At 36.9% G+C, this 13303-nt stretch overlaps 1 protein-coding gene across 1 annotated transcript in view; it reads right to left on the reverse strand.

Moving 5' to 3' along the window:
* The window catches only part of DNAH12 (dynein axonemal heavy chain 12), a 243749-nt gene that overhangs the window by 116085 nt on the left and 114361 nt on the right, over window positions 1–13303 (reverse strand). Inside the window, exons 39-43 of the mRNA XM_064367223.1 lie at window positions 12679–12845; window positions 6121–6376; window positions 4935–5234; window positions 4249–4427; window positions 2861–3053 (exon numbers count right to left, since the gene is read on the reverse strand). Coding sequence (XP_064223293.1) covers window positions 2861–3053; window positions 4249–4427; window positions 4935–5234; window positions 6121–6376; window positions 12679–12845 — 1095 coding nt within the window. The remainder of the gene's footprint in view (window positions 1–2860; window positions 3054–4248; window positions 4428–4934; window positions 5235–6120; window positions 6377–12678; window positions 12846–13303) is intronic.

Consider the following 13303-nt stretch of genomic DNA (forward strand, 5'->3'; position numbering starts at 1 on the left):
TATTGCACTGTACTCACCTATTTTTGGACCACAGTTGACTGTGGGTAACTAAAATTGCAAAAAGAAAAGCCACAGGTAAGTGGGGACTACCATAATATTAAGAAACTTCAATACCCCACCCTCAATAACGGACAGAACACCTGCAGAAGATCAGTAATAGAGGACTTGAACACTGTAGACCAACTGGATCTAACAGATCTATACAGAACACTCCATCCAACATCAGCAAAACACATACTCTTCTCAAGTGCACATGAAACATTCTCTAGGATAAACCACATTAGGCCACAAAACAAGTCTTAACACTTAAAAGAAATCATAGAAAGTTTCTGTCCTGATCACAATAGAACAAAACTAGAAATCGATACAAAAAAAATTTAAAAATTCACAATATATGAAAATTAAACTGTTAATTTAATTATTAATCTTAACCAGTAATTTAAAGAATAAATCACAAGGGAAATTAGAAAATATCTTGAGAGAAATGAAAACAAAAACAAACCAAAACTTGAAGGATGCAGCAAACAGACTGTTAAGAGGGAAGTTTGTAGCCGTAAACACTTGTATTAAAAAAGAAGAGGCCGGGCACGGTGACTCACACCTGTAATCCTAGCACTTTCAGAGGCTGAGGAGGGTAGATTGCCTGAGCTCAGGAGTTCAAGACCAGCCTGGGCAACACCGTGAAATCCAGTCTCTACTAAACTACACACTCACACAAAAAATTAGCCGGACATGGCATCATGAGCCTGTAATTCCAGCTACTTAGGAGGCTGAGACAGGAGAATCACTTGAACCTGGGAGACAGAGGTTGCAGTGAGCCAAGATGATGCCACTGCACTCCAGCTTGGGCGACGGAGCGAGACTCCATCTCAAAAAATAAAAACTAAATAAAAATAAAAGAAGAAAGATCTAAAATCAACAATCTAACTTGAAACCTCAAGGAACTAGAAAAAGAAGAATAAACCAAACCCAAAGCTCCCAGAAGGAAGGAAATAATAAAGATTAGAGTGGAGATGAATGAAATAGAGAATAGAAGATCAATACAAAAAGAAAAAAAGAGAAGACTCAATGAAAATCAGAAATGAAAAAAGTAGCAAAACCAATGCATGGAAATAAAAAGAATTATAGGAGAATATGAACAACTGTATGCCAACAAATTGGATAACCTAGAAGAAATAGATAAGTCCCTAGAAACTAAAGCACAGATCGATTTAGTGATATGCTGAAATCACGCAAAGCAGGAACTAATACTGTATCTGTCTAATTTCAAAGTCCATGTTCTTGCTACAATGAAGTAGTACATGAAGTATGCTGATTTCTAAACCTGTAGTTAATTTGGTAGTAAATGCATCAAAAGTTTTCCTCTAAAGTGTAAGCAGGAAAAGAAACAATATAAGTGTAATTTTTCCTTTCATGTCTATGTAAATAGATTTCTTTGATATGAGCTTGAGTTCTACCATTTCCGCCTAGAATTGGCAAAGAAAAATCCATTTTTGTATGCTAACTTTTAAGTTGTAGAAATTTAGTCAGTGAAAATGAAAGAAGTCCAGCAATTTCTCCCTTCTTTTTTTTTCACCTTGTATTATCTCTCTCTGTGTTGGGTCTACAGACCACTAGGCATCTAAGGATGAAGCCTCAAGTATGTACTCCACTATCCTGTTGGTTACTGGGACAACAACAAAGCTCTGAAGAAACTACTAAGATTAAGGCTGGGCGCGATGGTTCACGCCTGTAATATCAGCACTTTGGGAGGCTGAGGCAGGCAGATCATGAGGTCAGGAGTTTGAGACCTCTGGCTAACATAGTGAAATCCCATCTCTACTAAAAATACAAAATTAGCTGGGTGAGGTGGTGGTGCCTGTAAGTCTAGCTATTTGGGAGGCTGAGGCAGGAGAATCATTTGAACCGGGGAGGTGGAGGTTGCAGTGAGCCGAGATTGCACCACTGCACTCCAGCCCGGGCAAGTGCGAGACTCCATCTCAAAAAAAAAAAAAAAAGCAGAAAAGAAACCATTAAGATTACTACTAAGACAACATTAATGCCATCCTCATAATCAGGTTCATGTTTATATCTGCTGGAAACCATATTTTATCTGAAATAAGTCCTCTCTGAAGTGGAATAAATATACAGTCAGTGGTATAAGCCAGGAACAGAAAGATAAACATCACATGTTCTCACTTATATGTAGGAGCCAAAAAAGTTGACCTCGTGGAGATAGAGAGTAGCATGACAGGTATCAGAGGCCAGAAAGGAGAAGGGGGGTAGGGGAGGATAGAGAGAAGTAAGTCAATGGGTACAAACATACAGTTACAAAGAAACAAGTTCCAGGGTTCAACAGTAAAATAGCGTGACTATATTTAACAATATATTGTATATTTCGAGAGAAGATTTTCAATGTTCCCAACATGAAAAAGATCAATGTTCTACATGATATCCTAAATGTGCTTACTCCATAGTTATTCATTCTACACATGTATCAAATATCACATGTGCCTCATAAATATGTACAAATATTACGTATCAATTTTTTTTTTAAGTAGCAGCAGTGGTGATAGTGTGGTGGATAAGACGAGTTAGAAAACCTTGCTCTGCTGCGTGTCACATGCCACTGAGCTTTGGTAATACACAGAGACAACCCACCTGCTTCATTGCATTGCTGTACCTATAAAATGAGATCATGTAGGTAAAAGCTAGGTAAAGCACCCAGGGCAGAACTCAGCACACACAGCAGATACTCTAGGGACAGCATTATCATCGTCATCGCTGGAGTTGAGTATACATCTACGCAGGCTGGCTCTAACCTTACAAGTAAAATAATGACTGCTTTCATTTTAAATATTAGGCTTCTTCATAATTTTACCTTCATATCCTCTCTCCATTCATTCATACCATAGCTCTTGGAAATTTCTGGTTGGAAAATATGCATTTTTGCCATGGATGTAGCCAAACGAGTTAAAGATTGACGACCACTTCCTCCAAGTCCAACCAGCAAAGCATTTCCACCAGACTGCTTTAGAACTCGACATATTCTTGATAAATGTTCCAAAACATACCTACCACAAAATAAAAATTGTATTATACATTACAATACCAATGTAAATGTATATTTACATGTAACTATTGTTTTACTTTTCTAGAAGAATGTGACTTTGCTGTCCCATATGTTACTATTCCAATTTTAAAGAGTTTACTATCAAAAAGTGTGTGATTTTTCAAAAGTAGTTACAAATGGATCATTTGATGTAGGGGAAAATTAATTAAAAGTTCAAATTCAGGAAATTTAATATATAAGTTATACAAATAAAACGAAATATTAACTGCTTATCTAGCAGTATATTAACATTTTTATTAAATACGTTTCTTCAGTCTCTTAAGATTTCTATGTGAGAAATAAAAGATCAGTTATCTATAAAATAACAAATTCAGAAAAGGAACTTAGCTTCACTGATAACTAGGTTAATTAAAATTAATCCAATAATGAGATACCATTTCACTCTCCTTAGACTAGAAAATCTTACAATATCTGTCAATCCTAAGCATCAGCAAAGGTGAGGAAAAATGGAAGCTCTCAAAAAAAAATAATCATTTTTAAAGACTTTTTGGCAAAGTTTAGTAAGTTGAAGATGCTTATATGACATGATTATCCCACTTACGAGAAAATAGCCTAGAGAAATTCTCACACATGTACCCAAAGAGACATGCATGTGAATTTTCAAAGCCTTTTTTATAATAGCAAAAACTAGAAGTCACCTAAAATTTATCTCAGAAGAATGGCTATATTGTGGTACAATTATATAATAGAATGCAATATAGTAGTAAATATTCATTTTTCTGTGACTCTCACAATATGGAATAAGAAACTAACAGAAGATTGTATCCATTTATAAGCAGTTTTAAAATATGCAGTTTTAAAATATGCATTTATAAGCAGTTTTAAAATAAAAGTATACCATTTATAAGCAGTTTTAAAATATGAAAATAAGACTGCATATGTATTTAGGAATATATACGTGTATAGTAAAAGTTCTAAGAAACACAGGTTTCTTTTCACTACTACACGTATGACACAGGATGCAGGAGAGAGGATGGCTGCAACAGGGAACTTCAAATACATTACTAATATTTTATGTATTATGCTGGATAATGGGTACAAAGTTATTCACTGTATTTTTCTTTACACCTTTTTAAACATTTCTTAGTAATATTTTACAGATAGCAATTACAAAGATCAACACCAAACATACGTACCTAAAAATGACAAGATTCATTCTTGTTTTGTGAGTTTGATTATACTCATCTAAGCACTGGTCCACAACATCATTAAAATGATGAGTATTTGGAATTTCAATATAAAGTCTCTCATCTCCTTCAAGGTCAGGATTCATATAATCACCAAACATGAGATTTCTTAAGTCTTCTTCAGTTACCTGTAGAAAAGAAATCAACAAATTACAAAACATAAAACTTTTAAAAATAAGTTTAAGAAAACATACAAAATTTGTGTTTCATCCGTATTATAAAATGATTAATTTTAAACATTAGGGTAGTAAATAATATACTTATAAAATTAATACCTGAAATTATATCCTTAGAAAATAAAAAGTAAGATTTTCTATCAATCATATATGTTTTGTTGTCGTTAGGCTAGAGAAGTCATTCTGGGCAACTCCCATTTATTGAGTAGTTATTAAGTGATGGTCATCATGGTAAGTGCTTTATATCTATTATATTATTTATTCCCTATCACATAAGGTGTTATTCTTTAAGTAACTTCTATGTTGCATACATTCCTATGAAGATAAATCCTCTCAAAACAAACACCTATCTACAAGGAAAGCTAAAAGAATATGTTCATTAAAAAATGATTTTTAAAAAGATAACAATTCATGTATTGTACTGCTTTAACTTGATATGTTCTTAATCACTGTACTCACTGGTGCATTTTGTTTCCTCAAATGTGAAAAGATACTGTCAAATGATTCTTTAAAATGGTCCTTTATAACAGTTTTAGTTAACTGGAACAGCCATCTTCGATCATCATCATTAATCAGGCGGTCGTAAAACACTCGGAGAACCTCATGCACAAACAGACGGATCATAGTGTGTTTGCTCTGCACAGAGTCTCTTTCGATGAGTAAACAGCCGCGGATGACACGTGAAAAATCACGCAAGTTGAAAGTATAATGGGATTTAGTGGGAGTGGGTAAAAGATTTTCCATGGATTTTTTATATATCTGAATATGAAAAAAGCAACAAAGCAAAAATAAAATGCTTATAATCAGCAAAGTCATATAACCAATGGAATGCTATACAAAATATTTGCTCTATCAGATTATATTGGCTTGGGCTGGACGCGGTGGCTTACACCTGTAATCCCAGCACTTTGGGAGGCTGAGGGGGGCAGATCACCTGAGGTCAGGAGTTCGAGAACAGCCTGGCCAACATGGCAAAACCCCATCTCTATTAAAAATACAAAAATTAGCTGGGCGTCATGGCACACACCTGTAACCCCAGCTACTCAGGAGGCTGAAGCAGAAGAATGGCTTGAACCTGGGAGGTGGAGGTGGAGGTTGCAGTGAGCCAAGATTGCACAATTGCACTCCACCCTAGTCAACAAAGGGAGTCTGTTTCAAAAAAAAAAAAAACAAAAAAGATTATATTGGCTGAGAAAATTGCATAGTACTAAGCCTAGCATGGCATATATGTTTATTTTGGCTTATAGCACTCAGCCAGGCATCGTGAAGTTAAGGGAACTTAGTATTATCTGATTCCATCCAAGCCCGTCCAAATAGAAACCCCATCTCTACTTTTATTTCCCAGTTATTACAGTTGTGCCATTTAAAGGTGAATAACTTTAGTGATTAAAAAACAAAGCCTCTGGAATGTCAAATTACTTGCTCTAAGTCAAATAGCTAGTAAATAGCAGTCAAGGCCCAACCCAAGTTAGATTCCCTGATTTCAAATCCTGTGATCTTCCCATTCTCTAGTCTTCTGAACAGTTTCTCTGACACCAAAGATCAAAGTAGATAGCTAAGTGGGAAACAATGTTAAAAAATAAAATAAGGGCCAAATGAGGGCAATATGTAATCCCAAAACATTTACACTGCTTTATTGACTGACCTCCATAGTCCCATTAACTATCTGGTTCCCAATTACAAAGTACTTTGGAGGAAATTCACGAGTTCTAAGGTAGAATGCTACAATAGATGAGAAGATTCGGACCATAGTTTCATCACTAAAAGAATTAATACTGCAGACGTTGAAATGTCGAATAAAACGGGGAGTAACTGGATTTCTTCCACCACCTGGAGGGCCCATTGCAGCAATCAGCTCTATGTCCACCAGCGTGATTTTACTTGTGTCCTTAAGGTCGTACCTTAGAAAGCACATAAAAATTTGTTAGATAATCTGTTTAGATAATCTGTTATAAAGATGGAATGAAATATAGATCTCCCAAGAAATTTAATCAGATTTTAGCTTCTCTAAAAGGAGTAACTTCAGATAACACTTTGAGTAGGATAGAATTTTTTAAAAAGCGGAATTTCATTTCTCCCCTCCATGACTGATTCTGTTACCCAGATTCTGGGTATCTAGAATGACCCTTCCTCTTACTTTTCCCTCTCTTTCCTAGTAGTCTTCCTTGCAGTTTGGCTCTCCATTTCTCCTTTCTTATTGAAGATCTAGAAGCATAGATGAGTGATCAATCCTATTTGCAGCTGTTTATAGATAAGGTGACTGTGTATCTCATTTTACCTAGGACAAATCTGGCTTGTGCTTGTTGTATTGAAGTAATTATTTATAACACTCCCCTTTTACTCTCAGAAATGTCACAGTTTGAACACTAATTTATATAGTCTAACTGGTTATAGCAATGTCCTGATTTTCTTTTTCTCATCTCAAACCGTAACTTCAGAGTAGATAAGGATGTCTAAATAGGACCTATACATTTTGTTATAGAAAGGGACCCATTAGGGAAAAATGAATGAAACAATTGAGTTGGAAGCGCTCAGAGTAAAAGGTTGCTATTGTCAATAAGCCATCAAGTCTTTAGTATTGAAGCTACTGCATACCCAGACACCCAGACATACACATACAAAGGCTGGGGGAGGATTCTATCTAGCCAGTCCTTAGGCTAAGAGCATGCTAGAAAGTATGAAAATGAGGTTTTTGGTAACAACCCTAATAATCATCAATGGAAGAACAGCTAAGTAAATTATGGTGACATCCACATAACTAATATTAAAAGCCAGTAAAATGAATGAGTAGACAAAGATGCACTGATATGGATATTCCAGATAAATATGTAAGTGTAAAATAATGTATAAAACATCACATGTAATATGAGCCTATTTTCAAACGTAAAAATATATAGAAAAAAATTAACTCAGGAGGGTGACTATCTCCTGAGATAATCACAGTGATTATCTCAACAATGGTTATCTCCTGAAAGCAGAATTCCTAGGGCCTATAATAACAAAAGTGCATCTGTAAAATATGACTTAGCTTTGAAATTAGTCTGCCCTTGACTTCTGAGGCAAGCGGATCACGAGGTCAAGAGATCGAGACCATCCTGGCCAACATGGTGAAATCCCGTCTCTATTAAAAGTACAAAAAAATTTAGCTGGGCGTGATGGCATGTACCTGTAGTCCCAGCTACCCAGAGGCTGAGGCAGGAGAACTGCTTGAACCCAGGAGGTGGAGGTTGCAGTGAGCCGAGATTGCGTCACTGTACTCTAGCCTGCCGCCTGGCGACAGAGCAAGACTCTGTTTCAAAAAGAAAAAAAAAAAATCATGGCATATTGAGGAATAGAAAAGTACATTTAAGAGAAGGAAATGAATTATTCATCCTAACTAAAAGGTGCTGTATCTTGCACGTTAGAAACTAATGATATCACCATAAATTGGTATGGGGAGAATGCAAGGGTTATCCATGAAATTGCTGTCAAAACCAAGCCATCTCAAAGATATGGCTGGTAGTCCCAAGCAGCCACAGAAAATATAGGGTTAAACATGGTAGAAAAATTGGGTGCCGATCATGGTTACTTAGGTGGGACACTACCCACAAATTCTTGACTTGGGGGAATGGTACTTTGAAGGATGTAATCTGTAAGTTATTTTCAATAATTAAAACTAACAGTTGAAGTGTAGGCATATCCCATTTTATTTCACTTCACTTCATTAAGCTTTGCAGATATTGTGCCTTTTTTTTTTTTTTTTTTTTTGAGAGAGAGTCTTGATCTGTTGCCAGGCTGCAGTACAGTAACGCGATCTCGGCTTACTGCAACCTCCATCTCCCAGGTTCAAGCAATTCTCCTGCCTCAGCCTCCCGAGTAGCTGGGACTACAGGGCATGCCACCATGCCCGGCTAATTTTTGTATTTTTAGTAGAGACAGGGTTTTACCATGTTGGCCAGGATGGTCTCGATCTCTTGCCTTGTGATCCACCTGCCCTGGCCTCCCAAAGTGCTGGGATTACAGGTGTGAACCACCATGCCCAGCTGATACTATATCTTTTACAAACTGAAAAAGGTTTTGTTTGTTTTTTTGAGACAGAGTGTCACTCTGTCACCCAGGTTGGAGTGCAGTGGCATGATCTGAGCTCACTGCAACCTCCAACTCCCAGGTTCAAATGATTCTCCTGCCTCAGCCTCCCAAGCAGCTAGGACTACAGGTGCAGGCCACCAAGCTCACCTAATTTTTTGTACTTTTAGTAGAGATGGGGTTTCACTGTTGTTAGCCAGATGGTCTTGATCTCCTGACCTCATGATCTGCCCACCTTGGCCTCCCAAAGTGCTGGGATTACAGGTGTGAGCCACCGTAGCCTGCCAGTTTTTTTTTGTTGTTGTTGTTGTTTGTTGTTTTTTTTTTAAGAGAGAGAGTTTCACTCTGTTGTCCAGGCTAGAATGCAATGGCACCATCTCAGCTCCCACAATTTCCATCTCCTGGGTTCAAGTGATTCTCCTGCCTCAGCCTCCTGAGTAGCTGGGATTACAGGCACGTGCCACCATTCCCAGCTAATTTTGTATTTTTAGTAGAGACAGGGTTTCTCCATGTTTGTCTGACTGGTTTCGAACTCCTGTCCTCAGGTGATCTGCCCACCTTGGCCTCCCAAAGAGCCGGGATTACAGATGTGAGCCACCATGCCCAGCCTGAAAAAGGCTTTTAGAAACCCTGTGTTGAACAGGTCTACAGGCACCGTATTTCCAGCAACATTTGCTTACTTCTGGTCTCTGTGTCACATTTTGGTTATTCTTGAAATATATGAAATTTTTTTATTATTGTTATGTCTGGTACAGTAATCTGTGATGAGTGATCTTTGATGTTACTACTGTAATTGTTTTGGAGCACCTTGAATTGCACCTATATAAGAAGAAAAACTTAACTCATAACTGATAAATGTGTGTGTTCTGACTGTTCCACTGACTGGCTGTTCCCCATCTCTCTCCCTCTTCTCAGACCTTTCTATCCCTTGAGATACAATATGGAAGTTAGGCCAATTAATAATCCTCCAAGCTTGGCATGGGGGCTCACACCTGTAATTCCAGCACTTTGGGATATCGAGGCAGGCAGATCACTTGAGGTCAGGAGTTTGAGACCAGCCCGGCCAACATGGCCAAACCATCTCTACTAAAAATACAAAAATTAGCTGGGTGTGTGGTGGTGCATACCTGTAATCCCAGCTACTTGGGAGGCTGGGGCACGAGAATCACTTGAATCTGGGAGGCAGAAGTTGTAATAAGCCAAGATCACACCACTACACTCCAGCCTGGACAACAGAGTGAGACTGTGTCTCAAAAAAGCTAAAAAACCAAAAACCTGTCAGTAAACTGAAAATAAAGTTAACATCTTCAGCTTGGTAAGATGTTAATATCCTTACAGCTAATATCAAATGATGAGACTCTCCAAGCTTTTCCACCAAGATCAGGAAGAAGATAAGAATGTCCCCTCTCACCACTTCTTTTCAACATCGTACTAAAGGCTAGCAATAAGACAAGAAGGAAAAAAAGGTAGACTGGGAAGAGAAAAATGAAACTGTCTTTGTTTGCAGATAACATGATGATCTATAAAAAAAAATATGAAAGAACTACAAAAAACTCCTGAAACTGGTAAGTGATTACAGCAAGCTTGCAGAATAAACAGCCTGTAAAAGTTAATTGCTTTTTCATATACCAGCGATAAGCAAGTGGAATTTGAAATTAAAAGTACGATATCTGGGCCAGGCGCAGTGGCTTACACCTGTAATCCCAGCACTTTGGGAGGCTGAGGCTGTTGGATCACTTGAGGTCAGGAGTTCAAGACCGGTCTAGCTAACAGGGAGAAAACCCATCTCTACTAAAAATACAAAAGTTAGTTGGGCATGGTGGCACATGCCTGTAATCCCAGCAAATTGGGAGGCTGAGGCAGGAGAATGCTTGAACCCGGAGGCAGAGGTTGTAGTGAGCCAAGATCATGCCACTGCACTCCAGCTGGTGTGACAGAGCAAGACTCCATCTCAAAAAAAAAAAAAAAAAAAAAGGTACCATACCATTTACGTTAGCACCCACTCCCAGTGAAATACTTAGGGATATATCTAACAAAATACATAGAAGATCTATATGAAGAAAACTATACAACGTTGATGACTAAATCAAAGTACTAAATAAAGAGAGATACTCCATGTTCACAGATAGGAAAACAATATTATGAAGATGAGAGTTCTTCCAAACTTGACTGGTAGATTCAATGCAATCCCAATCTAAATCCCAGCAAGTTATTTTTGGATATTGAGAAACTGATTCTAAAGTTCATATGGAGAGGCCAAAGGCCCAGATTAGTCAACACTATTGAAAGAGAAAAACAAAGTCAGAGGACTGACACTACCCAACTTTAAGGCTTACTATAAAACTACAGTAGTCAAGACAATGTGGTACTGGCAGAAGAGACAAATAGGTCAATGGAACAGAATAGAGAGCCCAGAAATAGACCCAATAAATATAGTCAACTGATCTTTGACAAAGGAGCAAAGGCAATATTATGGAGCAAAGATAGTCTTTTCAACAAATGTTGCTGGTCACAGTACCTCACACCTGTAATCCCAACCACCCAGGAGGCTGAGGCAGAAGGATTGCTTGAAGCCAACATTTGAGAACAGCCTGGACAACATAGCAAGACTCCCGTCTTTCAGCAGAAAACAAATATTGTTAAACAACTGGACATCCACATGCAAAAAATTTATCTATACACAATTTACACCCTTCACAACAAATAACTAAAAATGGATCACAGGCCTAAATAATAAATGCAATACTATAAAACTCCTAGAAGATAGCATATGAGTAAACCTAGTTGAACTTGGGTATGGCAATGACTTTTTCCAGACACAACACCAATGGATTAGTTGAAAAACTGGACTTCATTAAAATTAACAACTTCTGCTCTGCGAAAGACAATGTCAAGAGAATGCGAAGACAGGCCTGACTTGGAGAAATAATTGTAAGTGACACATCTGATAAAGGACTATCATCCAAAATATACAAAGAACTCTTAAAACTCAGTACATAAGTAAAAAACTCAATTTAAAAATGGCCAAAGACCTTAACTGACACCTCACCAAGTAAGATACACAGAGGGCAAATAAACATATTAAAGGATGCTTCTTATCACATGTCATCAGGGAATGCAAATTAAAACAATGAAATACCACCACATACTAATTAGAATGGCCAAAATCTAGAACACTGACAATGCCAAATGCCAGAGAAGATGTGGAGCAACACTGTCATTCATTCCTGATCGGAATACAAAATGGTATGGTTATTTTGGAAGATAATTTGGTGGTTTCTTACAAAACTAAACATATTCTTACCATATTGTTCAGCAATTGTGTTCCTTGGTATTTATTCAAAGAAGCTGACAACTTATGTTCACATAAAACCTGTACGCAAATGTTTAGTGCAACTTTATTCATAATTGCCAAAAACATGAAGCAACCAAGATGTCCTTCAGTAGGTTAATGAATTAGTAAATTGTGGTATATCCAGACAATGGAATGTTACTTAGTGCTAAAAAGAAATGAGCTAACAAGCCATGAGAAGACTTGAAGGAAACTCAAATGCATATCACTAAATGAAAGAAGCTAGACTGAAAATGCTACATACTGTATTATTTCAACGATCTGACATTCTGAAAATGGCTAAATTATACAGAGAGTAAGAGATCAATGGCTCTCTTACAAAGGGGCTGGAGTTGGGGGAGGAATCAAGAGACAGAACACAGAGTATCTTTACAGCAGTGAAAATACTCTGCATATTATAATGATGGATACATGTCACATACATTTCTCCAAACCCATAGCATGTACAACACATAAAGCAAACCCTAAAGTAAACTATGGACTTTGGGTGATTGTGATTTATCAATGTAGGCTCATCAGTTGTAACAAATGTGTCAATTTGTGGGGATGTTGAGGCTGAGGAGGTTATGCATGTGTTGGGGCAGGGAATATACAGGAAATCTCTGTACCTTCCTCTTAATTTAAAATAGCCTTTTAGAAAGATATTAGAAAGCCTTCCTTCCTGTATAGGAAAATCTGACCAACCATTCTTTTCCCTAAATAGCTTGAAAAATATATTTTACTTTGAAAACCTGAAAGAAAAACTGAGCTATAACTTCCACATAACTTGAGACTTGAAATAGTTACCAATGTCCACAGTCAAAAAATTGTCGTAATAATTCAATAGGAGGTTGAGCTCCGTATTTCTCCAATGCAGGCATATTCATATCATCTATAAAAATTATACACTTCTTTCCCATAGGTGGTCCAAAGACTCCTTTGCGTCTTTTATCCAATCTAGCCATGATAATGTTCTAAAATATAAAGGAAGAGTAGTATATTTACCTATAATTGAATCACGAATTTATTATTATACTTATGTTAAATCAGTATCAACAAGTAAAACAACCCATTTTGCCAGAATCCATGGAATTTTTACCAGTAACAATTGCTATCTGCTGAATTTATCAATGATTAACTTAACATAAAATGTCATATTTAACACCAGAAAAACAAAGTTTAAGTCTGAGGGAAATCATACAAAGCAGCATTATGTGTGTATTTTTATTTATTCATATTTAGGGTGATACTAAACTTCACAATCAACATCATTTAGACATTTGTTGAAATCCTTCTATGCAATCACAATTGCTACACACATATTTATGTATCTTTGTATAGTATATGCACGTTTCTACAATATTTCTACAAATGTCACCAAAATTTTTACAATATTTTCCTCATTGGATAACCAACGTATCTATTTTTATTT

Source organism: Aotus nancymaae, unplaced genomic scaffold (assembly GCF_030222135.1).
Source record: "Aotus nancymaae isolate 86718 unplaced genomic scaffold, 86718_ANA_hifiasm-v0.15.2.pri h1tg000067l, whole genome shotgun sequence".
Taxonomy (NCBI): Eukaryota; Metazoa; Chordata; class Mammalia; order Primates; family Aotidae; genus Aotus; species Aotus nancymaae.